At 49.4% G+C, this 18,169-nt stretch overlaps 1 protein-coding gene across 1 annotated transcript in view; it reads left to right on the top strand.

Annotated features, from left to right (window-relative positions):
* The window catches only part of LOC140458846 (nectin-1-like), a 69,161-nt gene extending 56,202 nt beyond the window's left edge, over window positions 1-12,959 (top strand). The window contains exons 6-9 of the mRNA XM_072553530.1: window positions 3,372-3,510; window positions 6,217-6,277; window positions 6,936-7,022; window positions 8,154-12,959. Coding sequence (XP_072409631.1) covers window positions 3,372-3,510; window positions 6,217-6,277; window positions 6,936-7,022; window positions 8,154-8,333 — 467 coding nt within the window. The 3' untranslated portion in view covers window positions 8,334-12,959. The remainder of the gene's footprint in view (window positions 1-3,371; window positions 3,511-6,216; window positions 6,278-6,935; window positions 7,023-8,153) is intronic.
* The last annotated feature ends 5,210 nt before the right edge of the window (window positions 12,960-18,169 follow it).

Below are 18,169 nucleotides of genomic sequence, written 5' to 3'. Positions count from 1 at the left end.
TCTCTACTCTGATCTCCAGCATCTGAAGTACTCACTTTCTCCTCTTTAAATCTTTGCCCTTGGTTCTGGACCGTCTACTCGAGAGAAATGCTTCTTCAGATCTAGTACTTCGTATACCTCAATCAGGTCCCCCTCTTCAACCTTCTCTGCTCCAAAGAACACACAGCACCCCCCTAACTAGTCTCTATGCACAGCTGAATTCCTCCAGCTCAGGCAACATTCTGGGAAATCTCCTCACTGGTCCTTCCTGTAGTTTGCCAACCCAGTTAAAACCCTCTCACATCTTGCTCCTTTTTTCTCTCTGCTGTTCAAATGCAAGCATAACAGACTGTGCTCCCCTCTCTGTGTAATTAACCCTCTCCATCTTTGTATCATTCTGGGGAAAAACCTCAACACCTGATTGGCCTAGAACTGCATCCCTTCAACCAATCCGATTTCAGCACCCACCATTTTTAAAAAAGGTGGTAACCCAACACCCTGACAAACACCCAATTTGGTTCATTCCTCATAAATCTCAAGGGGCTAGACTACCAGATGTTGGAGAAGTTTCATAGCTCAGGTTGTGAATCAGGTTGGAAGTTTGCTCGCTGAGCTGGTGGTTTTACCGAGCATGGTGACGAAACGTCTGAGAACAAAGGGGCACCAGTTTAGCAAGCAAACTTGCAGCAAGAGTATCAGCAAGGAAGTTACCACAAATCCATACACCATGCGGCGTTGGCGTATGTCAGAATCCTGCTCTGAAAACCACTCTGTCAGAAGAATGTCAAGGATTTGCTGGCAGTGTAGAAAACAATTAAATGAGACTGCTCCCAGTGACAGGGGAATGTTAATGATGTGGATGGGTTTTAGAGGTTGGGACTGTTCCTTCTCAGAAGGGAAGGTTGGAGTAGAAGCAGATTTGAAATAGGTGTTTACAATCAGGAGGATGACACCAGAATTGGAGGTGTAGTGGATAGCAAAGAGGGCTACCTCTGATTGCAACAGGATCTTGACCAGATGGGCCAATGGGCTGAGATGTGGCAGATGCAGTTTAATTCAGATAAATAAGGTGTTGCATTTTGGGAAAGCAAATCTTAGCAGGACTTATACACTTAATGGTAAGGTCCTAGGGAGTGTAGCTGAACAAAGAGACCTTGGAGTGCAGGCACATAGCTCCTTGAAAGTGGAGTCGCAGGTAGATAGGATAGTGAAGAAGGCATTTAGTATGCTTTCTTTTATTGGTCAAACTATTGAGTACAGGAGTTGGGAGGTCATGTTGTGCTGTACAGGACATTGATTAGGCCACTGTTGGGATATTGTGTGCAATTCTGGTCTCCTTCCTATTAGAAAGATGTTGTGAAACTTGAAAGGGTTCAGAAAAGATTTACAAGGATGTTGCCAGGGTTGGAGGGTTTGAGCTACAGGGAGAGGCTGAACAGGTTGGGGCTGTTTTCCCTGGAGTGTCGAAGGTTGAGGGGTGACCTTATCGAGGTTTACAAAATCATGAGCGGCATGGATAGGATAAATAGACAAAGTCTTTTCCCTGGGATCGGGGAGTCCAGAACTAGAGGGCATATGTTTAGGGTGAGAGGGGAAGGACATAACAGAGACCTAAGGGGCAACATTTTCACGCAGAGGGTGGTACGTGTATGGAATGAGCTGCCAGAGGGTGTGGTGGAGGCTGGTACATTTGCAACATTTAAAAGGCATTTGGATGGGTATATGAATAGGAAGGGTTTGGAGGGATATGGGCTGGGTGCTGGCAGGTGGGACTAGATTGGGTTGGGATATCTGGTCAGCATGGACGGGTTGGGCCGAAGGGTCTGTTTCCATGCTGTACATCTGAGTCTATCTGGAGAGAACACATTGGGTGAACCATTGGTCAAAGGACTGAGGATGAGCAGCAACAGCTTTAAGGTGATTGCTACTTGTGTTAATGGGGGCCTCAAGGGGAAAACTTTTTAAAAAAAATTATTCCCTTGCTGGACTTGAGTATTGCTTGTTGTGCTAGCATTTATTCCTGTCCCTCAAGCCCGTTCCAGAGGTATGTAATAACATTTATTAATTTATTAACAATTACACCATTGAAATTATATTTACAGGAACACTTGGTTCTTTGTCTTGTATGTTATGGTGTTTCAAATGCTGGGAATTGGGATTTGTGTAGATATGTGCTTGACGAATGTAGTGGAATCGATGGGCTGTAGGGTCTCCCTCCATACTATAATACTGTACAACTCTGTGTCTGAAGAGGTTAATTAAAACTATCTGCAAGGAGATGGGTCAAGTGCTGGCAAATGGGGTTAGAGTAGATAGGTGCTTAATAACAAGCAGAGGTACGATGGCCTGAAGGGCCTGTTTTGATGCAACGAATGGTTGGAATCTGGAATGCACTTCCTGAGAGTGAGGTGGGAGCAAATCCAACTGAAGCTTTCAAAGGGAGGGAGGGAGGGAGGGCATGGAGGACTGTATATGTGTATCGTGTCACTTTCGTTCTCCCACTCTTCGATCTCCTGCCCCTTCTCCCTCTGTGTCTCTGTCTCTGTCTCTCTCTGTCTCTGTGTGTGTCTCTCTGTCTCTGTGTGTTTGTCACTCTGTGTCTGTCTCTCTCTCTCTCTCTCTCTCTCTCTCTCTCTCTCTCTCTCTCATGCAGTTTCCAGGAAACCTATTGAGACCACTCATTCCAATCCCACTCGGTTAGGTGCGTTGTGTTCTGTGGGCTGTGATGTTTTCAGTTGACTGTATCACAAACAGCGTGGAATGTAATGCAGGGCATTATGCTAAATGAGGCTGCTACATTTATCAGACAGGCTGTGTGACTGTTTCATATCATCGTTATCTCCTGACTTTGTGTCTACATAGTGCAGACTGTGAAGGACTGGGACCACCTCATTGTCCCGGCAGCAGGGTCTATAGTTTACTTGAGGTCCAATGAGACATCGGAGGCGTTTGAGGGACTGTTATCCAGCACAGGTTCACCCAGGGCCACAGGAGGAGGTAATGCGACCAGGACGTTGGCTTTCAGTCCAAGAGTGTGGGGGAGGTATAGGCATAGGTGGGAACAGAGCAAGAGAGCTGGACACGTTTACAGGTGAATTCCTGAGCTCAGGATCCCAGGTAGCTGAAGGCACAGCTCCCAATGGTGAAAGGAATGAGGGCTGGAGGGAGTTACAGGGATAGGGAGGGGTGTTGGGGCTGGAGAATGCAGTGGATTATTTTATTCTGTATCGAAACCCCGTGCTCTCCCTGTCCTGGGAGTGTTTGATAGGGACAACATCAAGGAGCTTTACCATTAGCCTAAAAGAGTAGAGGGAGCTTTACCATCTTTCTAAAAGAGTAGCGAGCCGGTCATGATTCCTTCCCTCTCCCTTCTTTACCTTCCTCCCTCTCAGAGGACCCAGTGGATTCGGGATCGACGACTGGAGCAATTGTGGGTGGGATCATCGCTGCGATTGTTATCCTGACTGTGCTGGTCACTGCTGTCCTCATCTTCAAGAGACAGAGGAAGAACACGGACGAGGAGGAAGATGAGTGAGTGTTGGAGCCGGTGTGCGCTTCGAGCTTCCTGACCTCTATCCCCAGGACCAGAGGCCATGAGCCCTGATCTCTGACCCTCAAACCTCCTGATGCCTGGGTTAGCACCCAATGCTGGCAGAATGGATGTGTACCTCCACATCTTTCCTGCCCATCCCTAACCCCAGTGGCTTTTGGGTCCCACACTAAACCCCTTCCCTGGCCAAAGCCACGTTCCCAACTCTGAGTCTGGGGAATGCCCTTCTATTGGTGGACAGAAGGGCCATTCCGGAACCCGTCGGCAAAACCCTGAGCTGGGAATCCAGGAGCGGAGAATGATCTCCATCGGCTGATCGCCAAGCGAAGCTTTGCATTGTCACTCAGTCCTGGCCCATGTTGTGTTGTACTGTGCAACTGATTGGAAGTGATGTTCCCATAGTCTGTGGTGACTGCACACATTGCTCCCCATCCCCATGCTGTGTATGCTGCCTCACTGCCCTCAGCGGCCCATCCTATTGGCTCAAGACAAAATAGGAACTAGATACACCGCTCCTTCCTGACTCCCAGCAAGCCCTCCTGAGCCAATGGCTGCCTCATTCCTGTCAGCTTCCCAGAAATCCCGGCGATTAGGCTGAATGTGACCTTTCTGACCCAACTGGAGAGGGGGGTGGAGAGGCAGGGACGGCTCTTCCAAAATTCCTCCTCTCCTCCCCCTCCATCTACTGCTGTCCCAGGATGCTCCAATCCCTGAGCTCAATCTTTGTCTCCTTTCTGAGAGAACAGCCCATAAACTTTGACCTTTTCTTCTCTTGGGCGTCAATTCCCGTCCAAGTAGTTTCCTGCTGTCTCTCTCATGTCGCCTTGCTCCCCGTCCCTAATTACCCTCTGACTGTATGTGTCTGGCACCCACTATCCCTCAAGGACAGAGGGTAGCTAAGGAATCGGCCATGTTGTCATGTGGGTTCTGGAGACACGTGTAAGCAGTGAGGAATGGGCTTCCCGCCCTGAACGGATAGGAGTGAGCCAGTATTGTTTGGTTTTGGGTTTCTTTTTTATCAACAGTCCTCCGAACAGGTGAGATTGTTCTAGGCAATTTCCCACAGCTATTCCACCCTAACCTGCACATCCCTGGGTACTATGGGACAATTTCCCATGGCCAATCCACCCTAACCTGCACATCCGTGGGCACTACGGGATAATTTCCCATGGCCAATCCACCCTAACCTGCACATCCGTGGGCACTATGGGACAATTTCCCATGGCCAATCCACCCTAACCTGCACATCCCTGGGCACTATGGGACAATTTCCCATGGCCAATCCACCCTAACCTGCACATCCCTGGGCACTATGGGGCAATTTCCCATGGCCAATCCACCCTAACCTACACATCCCTGGGCACTATGGGACAATTCCCCATGGCCAATCCACCCTAACCTGCACATCCCTGGGCACAATGGGACAATTTAGCATGGCCAATCCACCCTAACCCACACATCTATGGACAGTGGGATGAAGCCAGAGCACCCGGAGGAAATCCACACAGACACGGGGAGAATGTGCAAACTTCTGGAATTGAACGTGGGCCTCTAGTGCTGTGAGGCAGCAGTGCTAACCCCTGATGTGCGTACGAATGGCCTCCATCTGCAGTGCAGGGTTCATAATTTCATGGGATATCGGAGCAGAATTAGGCCATTCGGCCCATCGAATCTGCTCCACCATTCGATCATGGCTAATATGTCCTCGCCCTGATTTTCCTGCCTTCTCCCCGTTTCCCTCCAACCCATTGCCAATTAAAAATCTGTCTGACTCCTCCACAAATTTACTCACTGACCCAGCACCCACCAAACGTTGGGGTAGCCAATTCGACAGATTCACAACCCCTTTGGGAGAGTTTGTTTCTCCTCAACTCTCTTTTTAAATTTGCTACCCCTTATCAGAAGAGTAGGGTTCTGTGATTTGAACCTGTGTTCTCACCTGACGCCCGGAGGTTACTGACCCAGTGATGTGCCTGTTATGATGGTAATGGGGTCAGGCAGGTGGACCTCATAGAATCTGAGTTCCCTGATTGGGGCTGTTAACCTGGTCCAATCAGGGAGCCCTGGCTGACTGACAGAAACAGGAGTGTCAGAGGTTCTGCTCACACTGAGAGCTGGCTCTGAGGAAACTAGGTCAGTATCAAGGACTTCGCACATGTAAATAAAGTGGTAACTTGGTGATGGGATACCCAACTCTTTGCAATCCTTTCAGTTCCCATCTCCCTTCCCTCTAACCCTCGATCCTTTCAGACCTAGAACTGGGTGAGTGGAAGTGTTATTGTACATGTGGGATTGTCCGTACTGTGCGGAAGATGAAGCTATCTGGTTGTCCGATGCTGCCTTGTGGAGAGGTTCCTGCCAGTTTTGCTGGTGATGGGCGTGCGGGGGGGGATTTCAGACCCCACGTTGAAGTGGGTGGCCCAGTACAGATGACACCCAGTCACTGACCAGGACACCATAGTGACCTGCAGCTCGGGTTCATAGAGCTGAGCGGGGATTATTGATCAGAATCGACAGTGTCGTTCAGACTCTCCTTCCCAGTTCTTCTCCGACCTTTGTCCTCCTGATTGTATCCAGGGTGACGATCTTTCAGTTGCGAAATAATTACTCGCCAATATTTAACGTTTCTCTCCTTGGCTCGCCAAGTCTCTGTTAAAGTGATTTGGTTTTTTGCTTTTTTTTTACAGTCTTGAACCCCCCAACTACAAGCCTCCTCCCCCAAAGAAGACCCTGGAGGGAACTGACAAGGTATTCGTTTTCGGGTTTAATTCTGTTTTCCAAGGAAGGGACTTGCATTGATGTGGCGCCTCCCACAACCTTGGGGCATCTCGGAGGTTCCCGCAGCCAGTGTGGCTCTTTCTGAATTGTGGTCATTGCTAAAGCGTGGGAAATACCACACTTTTTTGTCTATGCACAGCAAGATCCTACAAGCGGGAATGTGACAATCCACTGAGGATCCGTTTGGATAAGTTGATTGAGAGAGAAATGTTGGACTGGGGTCATGGGGAAGGTCTCCCGCTCCTGCTCCCCTTCCAGTCATGACTGTGGGGGTCTCTTACATCTACCTAAAAGGAGTGAGGATGGTGATGGCTTAATGTGTGAGACGGTTAATCTGACAGTGCAGTACTCCCTCCGCACTGACCTCCTCTCTGACAGTGCGGCGCTCCCTCCGCACTGACCCCCTCTCTGACAGTGCGGCGCTCCCTCCGCACTGACCCCCTCTCTGACAGTGCGGCGCTCCCTCAGTCCTGTTTGTGTTGGTGTGTGTTTGGGTTCTGCTATCTGCCCTGGGGGTGGGTGATGAGTGATGAGTGAGAATGTACCAAGAATGGGGCTGAGATGTCCAGCTGGCCCCTGGAGATGTAACTGCGTTCCCTTTTCGATGTTTAACAGTGTACTCCTTTAGGTTATGAAAACAGAAGATGAAAAGATGGAAAGCATCCCCATTACCACGACCTACTTTGAGACTGGGGCAGAGGAAGATAATCGAATGGTAAGTGTGACAGGCAGTGCGAGGGACTCACCCACCCACTTTTACTTTCAAATTAGTGAAAGGAATAACTTTGATTGGAACAGTGAGGAACGAGAATGGACGTTAAAAGTGACAATTTTAAATGAGGAGCTGGAAGCGAGGGAGTATTTAGATAAATCAGTGAAGGTAGGTGCTCAGGCAAGGGTGGCATTTACAAACACCAGGATGGAGACCGATTCTGAAATGGCACTTTTATCAGAGTTCAGTCACAAATGCAGATCCTCATTCTGTTCCCTGATGTTGAATGATTGATCACCATGTTAAAGGGCTTATAGAGTTGGGGAGGGGGTGTAGGGGCTGGAGGGGGTTACAGAGATAGGGAGGGGGTGTAGGGGCTGGAGGGGGTTACAGAGATAGGGAGGGGGTGTAGGGGCTGGAGGGGGTTACAGAGATAGGGAGGGGGTGTAGGGGCTGGAGGGGGTTACAGAGATAGGGAGGGGGTGTAGGGGCTGGAGGGGGTTACAGAGATAGGGAGGGGGTGTAGGGGCTGGAGGGGGTTACAGAGATAGGGAGGGGGTGTAGGGGCTGGAGGGGGTTATAGAGATAGAGAGGGGGTGTAGGGGCTGGAGGGGGTTACAGAGATAGGGCGGGGGTGTAGGGGCTGGAGGGGGTTACAGAGATAGGGCGGGGGTGTAGGGGCTGGAGGGGGTTACAGAGATAGGGAGGGGGTGTAGGGGCTGGAGGGGGTTACAGAGATAGGGAGGGGGTGTAGGGGCTGGAGGGGGTTACAGAGATAGGGAGGGGGTGTAGGGGCTGGAGGGGGTTACAGAGATAGGGAGGGGGTGTAGGGGTTGGAGGGGGTTACAGAGATAGGGAGGGGGTGTAGGGGGTTACAGAGATAGGGAGGGGGTGTAGGGGCTGGAGGGGGTTACAGAGATAGGGAGGGGGTGTAGGGGCTGGAGGGGGTTACAGAGATAGGGAGAATACAGGTGTATAACGGTGATGCTGTGTTGGAATGGGATGGGAGTGAGATGCCGTTGGACGGTGCGGAACGGGCCTTTTCTGTCTCACTCTTGGGGCTTGTCCCCTTTTCTGTCTCTCTCTCCCACCCCCCCCCCCCCACCACTTTCTCTTGCCCCTCCCCCTCTGTAGACTCTGACCCAGTATTACGATGAGCCGGGCCTGAACACTGAAGTGAAGTCTGCTAACATCGCCATGCGCCCTGGGGACTATCTGGAGCAGGAGAACCCGATTTACAATGACTTCTCGTACAATGAGCCTGAGGAGCATCGCAAGAGCCAGGAGTTTGTGTCGAAGGGCATGTACGTGTAGGCCCCAGGCTTCTCCTGGCAAAGACCTCTACAAACCCCCATCCCCAAACCCCCGCCACCATCCATTCCAACCTCGTTATTTGCCTTAACACTAACACGGCTGCACTTCCCTTCTCTCTTCCTGACTGACACAGAATTTCTACCTTCTGGGGGCTCGGAGGGTGGGAGTCTTCACACTCTCTAGTCTTGCTGCTATCGATCCTTGACACTGTTTTGTTGGAATTTGTGACATTAGTCTCGGGAGACAGAGGGAGCTGGGCTGCACCTGACCACTTTTTCCCTTTGGCACCCACACTCCCTCCCCCATACCCCACCCCCACCTCCTCAGTGCCCCGTACCCAGTAAAAGATACTAGGCCCTAAGAGCGTAATATGTGGCCTGGTCATCACACTGTACACTACCAAGCCTGAGGTTGGGTTGAGGGTGGGAGGGGGCCTAGCTCTGTCCTCATGGGGGTATTAGTGGGGATGGAAATAAGGAGATGGTTTTGTGTCAGGAGCTTAAAGCCCTTAAACCCCTCTCTGGTCCCCATTTTCCTCCCCCCCCCCCCCCAACTCCCCCAACTCCCCCTACTTACTCTGCACTGCCCAGTTCTCAGGCAGAGGCTTATTATGAACAGACCTGTCCCAAACTTTGGGAAATCATGGTAACTCTGGGGACCTACAGGAGCTGGTCAATGCTGGTGGGTGACAATTCCATTGCCTTTAACGACAACCACTCCCAGTCTCGCTCCTGTTTAATCAGTTTCCCAATATGGTCGCTCTCAATTTCCCCCCCCCCCCGCCTCCCCACTGTCCCCATGTTCCTTCACTCTCGGCTCCCTACCCTCACCCCGTTTTCGGTGGAGAGAGATAGAGAGCGCGCATGATTGCGCTTCAGGAATTTGACTCCTGCCTTCTTGGAAGCTACAGCCGATTTTGTAGGCTAGCAGGGAGAGCGTGGATAATAGGAGAGGGCTATTGGGAAGGTGCTTATGGTGGGCTGTTGTCAGAATGGGGGCTTTGGAGAGGTCAATGGGTATGGGGATTGGGTTGAGGGGGGACAAGGTTGAGGTGCAGGTAATTTGAGGAGGTGAGCGATTGTCGGGCACTGATGGGGAGGTAAAGGGGCAAACCTGCAACCCCCATACCCAAGGGTTGGGATTAAGAGTTCATTAACCGGGAATTACCGTTAAGTGTATCACAGGGTAACCCACTTGGATCATATCGCTCTCGCGCTCTGTCTGTCTCTCTGTCTGTCTCTCTGTCTGTCTCTCTGTCTGTCTCTCTGTCTGTCTCTCTGTCTGTCTCTCTGTCTGTCTCTCTGTCTGTCTCTCTGTCTGTCTCTCTGTCTGTCTCTCTGTCTGTCTCTCTGTCTGTCTCTCTCTTTTCTTTTTTTCTCTCTCTTTTCTTTTTTTCTCTCTCTTTTCTTTTTTTCTCTCTCTTTTTTTCTCTCTCTTTTCTTTTTTTCTCTCTCTTTTCTTTTTTTCTCTCTCTTTTCTTTTTTTCTCTCTCTTTTCTTCTTTTTCTCTCTCTTTTCTTCTTTTTCTCTCTCTTTTCTTCTTTTTCTCTCTCTTTTCTTCTTTTTCTCTCTCTCTCTTTCTTTACTTTGTCTGAGCTCTGGGATTTGTAAAGGCCGCGGAGCTTGTGTCTCACTCTTTAACACTTGCTGAGCTCAGAGGAGTTTGTTTATCTTCCTGAACTCTGGTATTGGGTAAAGTGTTACAGGGAGGAGCTGTAAGGGTATTTCAGATCCAGAAGCAATTTTAAACATCTGGGATGGAAAATCCCTCTCTCTCTTATCCGGAATTTAGAAGCAATCCAATTTAAATTTCATTATAGTCCTGCAGAATTATTTATTGTACTTTCAACAAAAAATAATCTGCTTTGTGTTTTTAAATCCAGTTTTCTGAGGGGCTATTGTTGGGGCCATATAACAGTCGGTGAAGCCCTTCCAGTCTCTGGTACAGAGTTCCTCATTCTCCAAAAATATCCCTTTTTTTAAAAAAAAAATTAATGACTTTTTAAAAAAAAATACCATTGGAGTGAAGATTACAGGAGAAATTAAGAGATCACGGGTCTTAAAGGGTGAGGTCAAGGATGACATGAGAAGAAAACTGAATGAGGGTGGGGTTGGTGAGAGGAAAATGCATTTAAATTCTGTGTAAATCCAGCTGTGAAATCCTGTTCTGGAACGGATGCAGGAAAAAGCATCCAGTCAACATCTATACAGATCTGTGAGAGATGTCTCCAATCAGTTCCCACTACTTCCCCACATCCCTGCAACTGCTTCCTCTCCAATTTATTGCTATAGTTCCCCCCCCCCCCCTTAAAAATATTCTTGTTGAATCTGAACCCTTTCAGTCTCAGATTTACAGTAGCACGGTGGGTCAGTGGTTAGCACTGCTGCCTCCTAGTACCAGGGACCCATGTTCGATTCCAGCCTCGGGCGACTGTTTGGAGTTTGCACATTCTCCCCGTGTCTGCGTGGGTTTCCTCCGGTGCTCTGGTTTGCTCCCACAGCCCAAAGATGTGCAGGTTAGGGTGGATCGGTCATGGGAAATTGTCCCATAGTGTTCAGGGATGCGTAGGTTAAGCGCGTTAGTTAGGGGAAATTTGGTGTGACTGGGTTACTCTTTGGAGGGTCGGTGTGGACTAGTTGGGCTGAAGGGCCTGTTTCCACACTGTAGGGATTCTATGAACTTACTCCACCAAGAAATTAATTTCCCTCTTCTTCCACCTGCTCTCTCTGGGTCTTTCCCCTTCAATCCTAGGGGCTGACACTCCTGCCCCTGGGAACTGCTTGAATTGAATTGATTGAATCGATCGAAAGCCGCTGCCTACCCCAAATTATTCTGAACGCCCTGACTCAATCTCTTCCCCAACCTCTTACCCACTCCCAGGGCAACAATCCCAGTCTCCCTGTGTGTAATTGAAGACCCTCATCTGGGACCATTCTGATAAATCACCTCCATAACCTCCTGAAATCCTTAATGTTCTTCCTAAAGATCCTGAGCTGCCCCTCTCTGATTCCTGCCAGGAAGGACATTTTCATATTCCTGCCTTGGATTTTCCAATTGGTTGTAAATACTCCTCCCTTCACTCTGAATTGAATGGCAGAAACAATAGCTGATCAGGCAAATGAGCCATTGGCTTGTCACTACAGCATTAACTCCACTCCACAGTATTCCCACTTTTTCTGTTTGTATCCAACCCGGAAGAAAGATTGAGTGACTGACTGATTTAAAAGCAGAAGATGATGGCGATCATTCGCACTGTGTTTTTTAAAAAGCTTGGGACTCCTGGCCGTCTGCGATTGCAATTGACATGTGACTGACTGTGCGCCCCTAGGCGAGAGGGTGTGATTGCTGCTCACAAAGGATTTCAGAACAAAAACCAGTTTTGGGAGTTCCAGTTTCTGTTCTGAGTGTGAAAGCACTTTTTTTCTTAACCTCACTCTCAGTGAGAACACCGCACTCACTTTTTAAAGGGTAGGTCTGCTGACTCGGTGCTGCCAATTTGCACACAGCATGATCCCAATAGCAGCAGTTTGGTGGCAACTCACTCCATTGATTTGAAGAAAAGAAATTGGCCCCCAGACACTAAGGAGAACTACACTTTCCCCACCCCAGTTCCTGACCCTCCGACAGTGCGGTGCTCCCTCAGCGCTGTGTCTGGGATGATTTAGAACCTTGTTTATTTGGAGTGGGATTCCTGAGCAGTTGTTCACACACTTGGCCTCAGATTGCCTGGTGCTAATTGGTGAAAATCTGAGCTCTGTTTCCAAGCAGTTGAGGAGATCTCCCCATGTCAGTCTGAAATCGATGATACAATTTAGCCTGATGGTTAATATTTCATGAAGAAATAACATATCAGAACACTAACTCATTGGCACATAGTCAATGATTCATTTCTAAACATTGTCCTTGCTGGCAAAATGTGAACCTTGGAGTAAGTCTGAAGTAATGCTGCTCTCTGGTGGTGAGTGCCAATGATGTCATTCGGTTGTGTGTTCTGAACTATTTTGTCAATACTTGCTTCTATTGCCATGTAACACAGTCACAAAGGTGCTCCACGTGAGTGTTCATCAGACATCTTTTGGCAATTAGCCACAGGAGGAGAATTTCAGACGGCTGACTGACAGATTGGTGAGATGCGTGCTGTTAGGAACAGCCTTGACAGTGCAGTGGATGTGATGTAATGGTAAATCTTGTCCCAGCGGCCTGTTATTTTCCACACAGACACTTCATGAAACATTAGTGCTGCTGCTTTTGGTTTTTTTTTGGCCCGCTCAACTGAATTACGATTCTGTGAGAGAAGCTACAAGATGTGAATACTTAATGTTCTGTGACACGGTTAATTGTGATTTCTGTAATTAATCAAAGTGGCACTACACGGGATTAAATGCCTTTGAATTCTGCTGCTGTTAATCATCCGAATTAAATATTTGTGTATTCGCAAGCTGTGATGAAATTTAAGACTTAACACTATCGATGTAAAGGTATATCAGAACTGACTTTGCTGTTTCAGAATAAAATTACTAATGCTGTCCAAGTCGCAGTTGGGCTCACTCTACAGGAAATATTTTGTATATCTTGGATGAGTTTTAAGTTATCTTTTGTAAACAATAAACTTTTTCTGTATTTGCAGGGTGTGTGGGGTTTTCCTTGGGGATTGCAGTGGATGACATGACAAGCAAGGGGAGGGAGAAGGCCATGCTAATTGATTTGTAAAATACACAATGCATTTCCCAGGATTTGCCAAATTCAAGCTGAATTATCGACACACCCATCCGGCCAAGAGTGTGCCAAAGCGTTTTTTAAAACAAAACATGGTCCATCGTTTAATTTGCAGTGAAGGAATGTGCATTCCTGTAGCCACTGTCACAGGGCAAGATATCCTAAGTCTACTCCCACTTCCAAAAATATTTGACACGCTGCTTGCGATGTGATAAGGACAGGTTTGGGTCAAAGAGACAGAGAGAGATATGGGTGGGTTGCGGGAGCGAATGCAAGAACTCAGTAAATGGGCAGCTGAAGACAAGGCGTGCCCTGCACCCCCCCACCCCCCTCCAAAGTGGAGCAACAGTGAGAATTGAGGGATACACAAGGAGACGAGTTGGAAGAGATTACAGGGATAGAGAGGGGATGTGTGGCTGGAGAGGGTTACAGAGACAGAGAGGGAGGTGTAGGGGCTGGAGAGGGTTACAGAGATAGGGAGGGAGATGTAGGGGCTGGAGGGGGTTACAGAGATAGGGAGGGGGTATGTGTTGGAGGGGGTTATAGGGAGGGGGTAGGGGTTGGAGGGGGTTACAGAGACAGGGAGGGGGTGTCGGGGCTGGTGGAGGTTATAGAGATAGGGGGTGTAGGGGTGGGAGGGGGTGTCGGGGGTGGTGGAGGTGACAGAAATAGGGATGGAGGTATGGGCTGGAGGGGTTACAGAGAGAGGGAGGGGGTGTAGGGGCTGGAGGGGGTTACAGCAATAAGGAGGGGCTGCAGGGATTTACAGAGAGGGAGGGGGTGTCAGGGCTAGAGGGGGTTACAGCGATAAGGAGGGGCTGTAGTGGCTGGAGGGTGTTACAGAGATAGGGAGGGTTGTTGGGACTGGATGAGGTAGTGGAGATAGGGAAGGAGTATAGGGGCTGTAGGGATTTAGAGATAGGGAGGAGGTGTAGGGGATGGAGGGGGTTACAGAGGTAGTGATGGGTGTTGGGACTGGATGAGGTAGTGGAGGTATGGACGGGGTATAGGGCCTTTAGGGATTTACAGAGATAGGGAGGGGGTGCAGGGGCTGGAGGGGGTTACAGAGATAGGGAGGATGTGTAGGGGCTGGAGGAGGTTGCGGAGATAGGGAGGGAGTGTAGAGGCTGGAGGGGGTAATAGAGATGGGGAGAGGGTATAGTGGCTGGAGGGGGTTACAGAGATAGGGTGTTATGGAGATAGTGATGGGCGTATGGGCTGGAGGGCGTTTCAGAGATAGGGAGGGTGTGTCGGGGCTGGAGAGGGTTACAGAAATAGGGAGTGGGGGTGTCGGGGCTGGAGGGGGTTACAGAGATGTGGAGGGGGTTACAGAGATAGAGAGGGTTGTTGGGACTGGAGGAGGTAACAGAGATAGGGAGACGGTATAGGGGCTGGAGGGGGTTACAGAGATAGTGATTGGTGTATGTGCTGGAGCGCGTTTCAGAGATAGGGACGGGGTGTAGGGGCTGGAGGCGGTTACAGTGAAAGGGAGGGGGTGGAAGGGGTTACAGAGATAGGGAGGGGGTGTTGGGGCTGGAGGAGGTTACAGAGATATGCAGGGTGTGTCGGGGCTAGAGGGGGTGTAGGGGCTGGAGGGGCTTACAGAGATAGGGAGGGGGTGTAGTGGCACTGGAGGAGGTTGCAGTGATAGGGGGTGTAGGGACTGCAGGAGGAGGTAACACAGATAGGGAGGGGATTTCCGAGCTGGATGAGGTGACAGAGATGATGAAGATTCCTGAGGTTACGGAGTTGGTGAGTTCTGAGCCAATCGTGGGGTTTGGAGACGAGGTCATAAATTCTGAAGCAGAGGTGTCCCTAAATGGGGAGCTCAGCATCGGTGAGATAATAGTGACATCATGGGTAAATGGGGCTTGATAGGAGTTCGCATCCAGGAAATACTGACCAGGGAAAGCTTGCGCTCTCTCTCTCTCTCTGTTCTTGCACTAGAATGATCAGATTGGATGTGTTTCACTCTCTCAGCTGGGAGCAAAAGAAATCTATTCCAAACATGGTTCACACTTCAGCTGGAGATTAATCTCCTTGTCTGAGCCTCACCCATGTCCGGAAGTGGCTCGGACAGTGTTGGGGAGGTTAACCAAATGTCCCAGTGTTGAGGGACTTCAGTTAATGAGGAGAGTCATAGAGATGTACAGCACAGAAACAGACCCTTCAGCCCAACCCGTCCATGCTGACCAGATATCCCAACCTAATCTAGTCCCATTTGCCAGCACTTGGCCCATATCCCTCCAAACCCTTCCTATTCATATACCCATCCAGATGCCTTTTAAATGTTGCAATGTTTCAAGCCTCCACCACTTCCTCTGGCAGCTCATTCCATACACATACCACCCTCTGCGTGAAAAAGTTGCCCCTCAGGTCCCTTTTATATCTTTCCCCTCTCACCCTAAACCTATGCCCCTCTAGTTCTGGACTCCCCCACCCCAGGGAAAAGGCCATGTCCACTTATTCTATCCCTGCCCCTCATGATTTTATAAACCTCTATAAGGTCACCCCTCACCCTCTGACGGTCCAGAGAAAACAGCCCCAGCCTGTTCAGCCTCTCCCTGTAGTTCAAACCCAACAACCCTGGCAACATCCTTGCAAATCTTTTCTGAACCCTTTCAAGCTTCCTATAGGAGGGAAACCAGAATTGTATGCAATATTCCACAAGTGGCCTAACCAATGTCCTGTACAGCTGCAACATGACCTCCCAACTCCTGTACTCAATACACAGACCAATAAAGGAAAGCATACAAATGTCTTCTTGACTATCCTGTGAACCTGGTACTCCACTTTCAAGGAACAATGGACTGGGATTGATCCCCTTGGAATGTGGAAGATTATGGGGAGATTGAATCTGGGCGTTTGGAATCGCTGGGTGGGGGGGGGGGGGGGGGTAGGGTTTGTTTTTGGTTGAGTTGATGATCGAGACACTGTTCCCAGGTGCAGGAGGGTCAGTCACCAGAGGGACACAGATTGGAGAGATTTGGGAAAAGAACTTCAGGGTGGGGGTTGGGTGATGTTTGGTGGGGTGGTGGGAGGGCGGAGAATTTGTTTTTTTGACCCAGTCTGTTATCGTGAAGGGGACGTGTTGCCTGAAAGAGAACAGATTTAACAGGGACCTTCAACAAGTTGGGGGAGGGTGTGTGTGAGATAGGAGATGTACAGGACGAGGAAGTATTTACAGGGCCATGAGGGTGTGTGGAGGTGTAGAATGTCGAGGTAGGGAAGTTGGTCTAATGGGATTGATCTGTCAATGGGCTGATTGATTGATTCTTCAAGAGGAGTTCTCTGCCTCAGTTGAGTGAGTTGTGATGATGAGCCATGTCCAGCAGAGGGCAGTATTGTACCACCTAAGGGCTGTGCATGGTAGTGCCATCTGGTGAACAGGAGGAGTCATCGCAACCGAATCATCCAGAGATTGGGAAACATTAATCCTTGGGTTGGTGGGGGGGAGGGGGTTGGTGGGGGTAGGAAGTCTGTCTTCGACAGTTGTACGAAGGGTCAGCAGTTTGATGTGGTGAGAGAAAGCTTTGGTGTCCGCAAAAGCGAGGTGGAGGAATGTGCGGGTGAGCAGGATGGGACAGTAATGTCCCTCAGGGAAGGATATTGCTATGGGTCTGGTCTACATGTAACTCCAGACCCACAACAATGTGGTTGACTCACAGTTGACCTCTGAAATGGCTGAGCAAGTCACTCAGTTGTACCAATTGCTGCAAAGTCTCATACATCTGGGGGCTAGTGCCAACACTGGGAGAGCTGTCCCACAGACTGGCCAAGCAACAGCCTGACACAGTCATACTGACAGAATCATACCATACAGACAATGTCTCAGACCCCACCATCACCATCCCTGGATATGTCATGTCCCACCGGCAGGACAGACCCAGTAGAGGGGGCAACACAGTGGGATACAGTCAGGAGGGAGTTGCTCTTGGAGTCCTCAACATGGAATCCAAACATCCCATGGCACCAGATCAAATATGGGCAAGGAAACCTCCTGCTAATTACCTTGTATTATCCTCCCCTCAGTCGATGAATCAGTGGTACTTCATGTTCAACACCTCTTGGAGTAAGTACTGAGGGCAGAAAGGGCACAGAATGAACTTCACATTGAGAATACCCTCCATCGTGTTGTGTGACACTATAACAGTACTAAATGGAATGGACTTCGAACAGATCTCGCAGCTCAAGACTTGGGATTAATGAGGCACTGAGGGACATCAACAGCAGCAGAACTGTACTCCAGCACAACCTGTAACCTCATGGCCAGACATATCCCCCACTCAACCATTACCATCAAGCCAGGGGATCGACCCTGGTACAATGGAGAGTGCAGGAGGGCATGCCAGGAGCAGCACCAGGCAGACCTGAGGATCAGGTGCCAACCCAATGAAACCACCAAACTGGACTACTTACATGGAGAAAGTGAGGACTGCAGATGCTGGAGATCAGACTTGAGAGTGTGGTGCTGGAAAAGCATTGATGTTTCAGGCATAAATCTTTCATCAGGAACAAGGCCCTCTTTCCTGATGAAGGTCTTATGCCCAAAATGTTCATTCTCCTGCTCCTCAGATGCTGCCTGGCCTGCTGTGCTTTTCTAGCACCATCTCTCGACTCTGGACGACTTACACACCCAACAGCATCAGCAGCAAGTGACAGACTGAGCTAAGCGATCCCAGACCCAATGGATCAGATCTAAGCTCTGCAGTCGTGTCACATCCAGTCAGGAATGGTGGGTGGACGATTAAACAACTCACTGGAGGAGGAAGCTCCACAAATATCCCCATCCTCAATGGTGTAAGAGTGCAGCACATCAGTGCAAAAGATAAGGCTGAAGCTTTCCCAGCAATCTGCAGCCAGAAGTGGCGAGTGAATGATCCATCTCAGTCTCCTCCAGTGGTCCCCAGCATCACAGACACCAGTCTTTAGCCAATTCGATTCACTCCAGTGATATCAAGAAATGGTTGGAGACACTGGATACTGCAAAGGCTATGGGCCCTAACAGCATTCCAACAATAGTACTGAACTTATGTACTCCAGAAATTGACGCTCCCATAGCCAAGCTGTTCCAATACAACACTGGCATCTCCCCTACTGTGTGAAAAACTGTATACGTT

The sequence above is a fragment of the Chiloscyllium punctatum genome, chromosome 34, assembly GCF_047496795.1.
Source record: "Chiloscyllium punctatum isolate Juve2018m chromosome 34, sChiPun1.3, whole genome shotgun sequence".
NCBI classification, from domain to species: domain Eukaryota; kingdom Metazoa; phylum Chordata; class Chondrichthyes; order Orectolobiformes; family Hemiscylliidae; genus Chiloscyllium; species Chiloscyllium punctatum.
The sequence above is the reverse complement of the archived record's forward strand: the minus strand, read 5'-3'. Positions and strand labels throughout refer to the sequence as shown.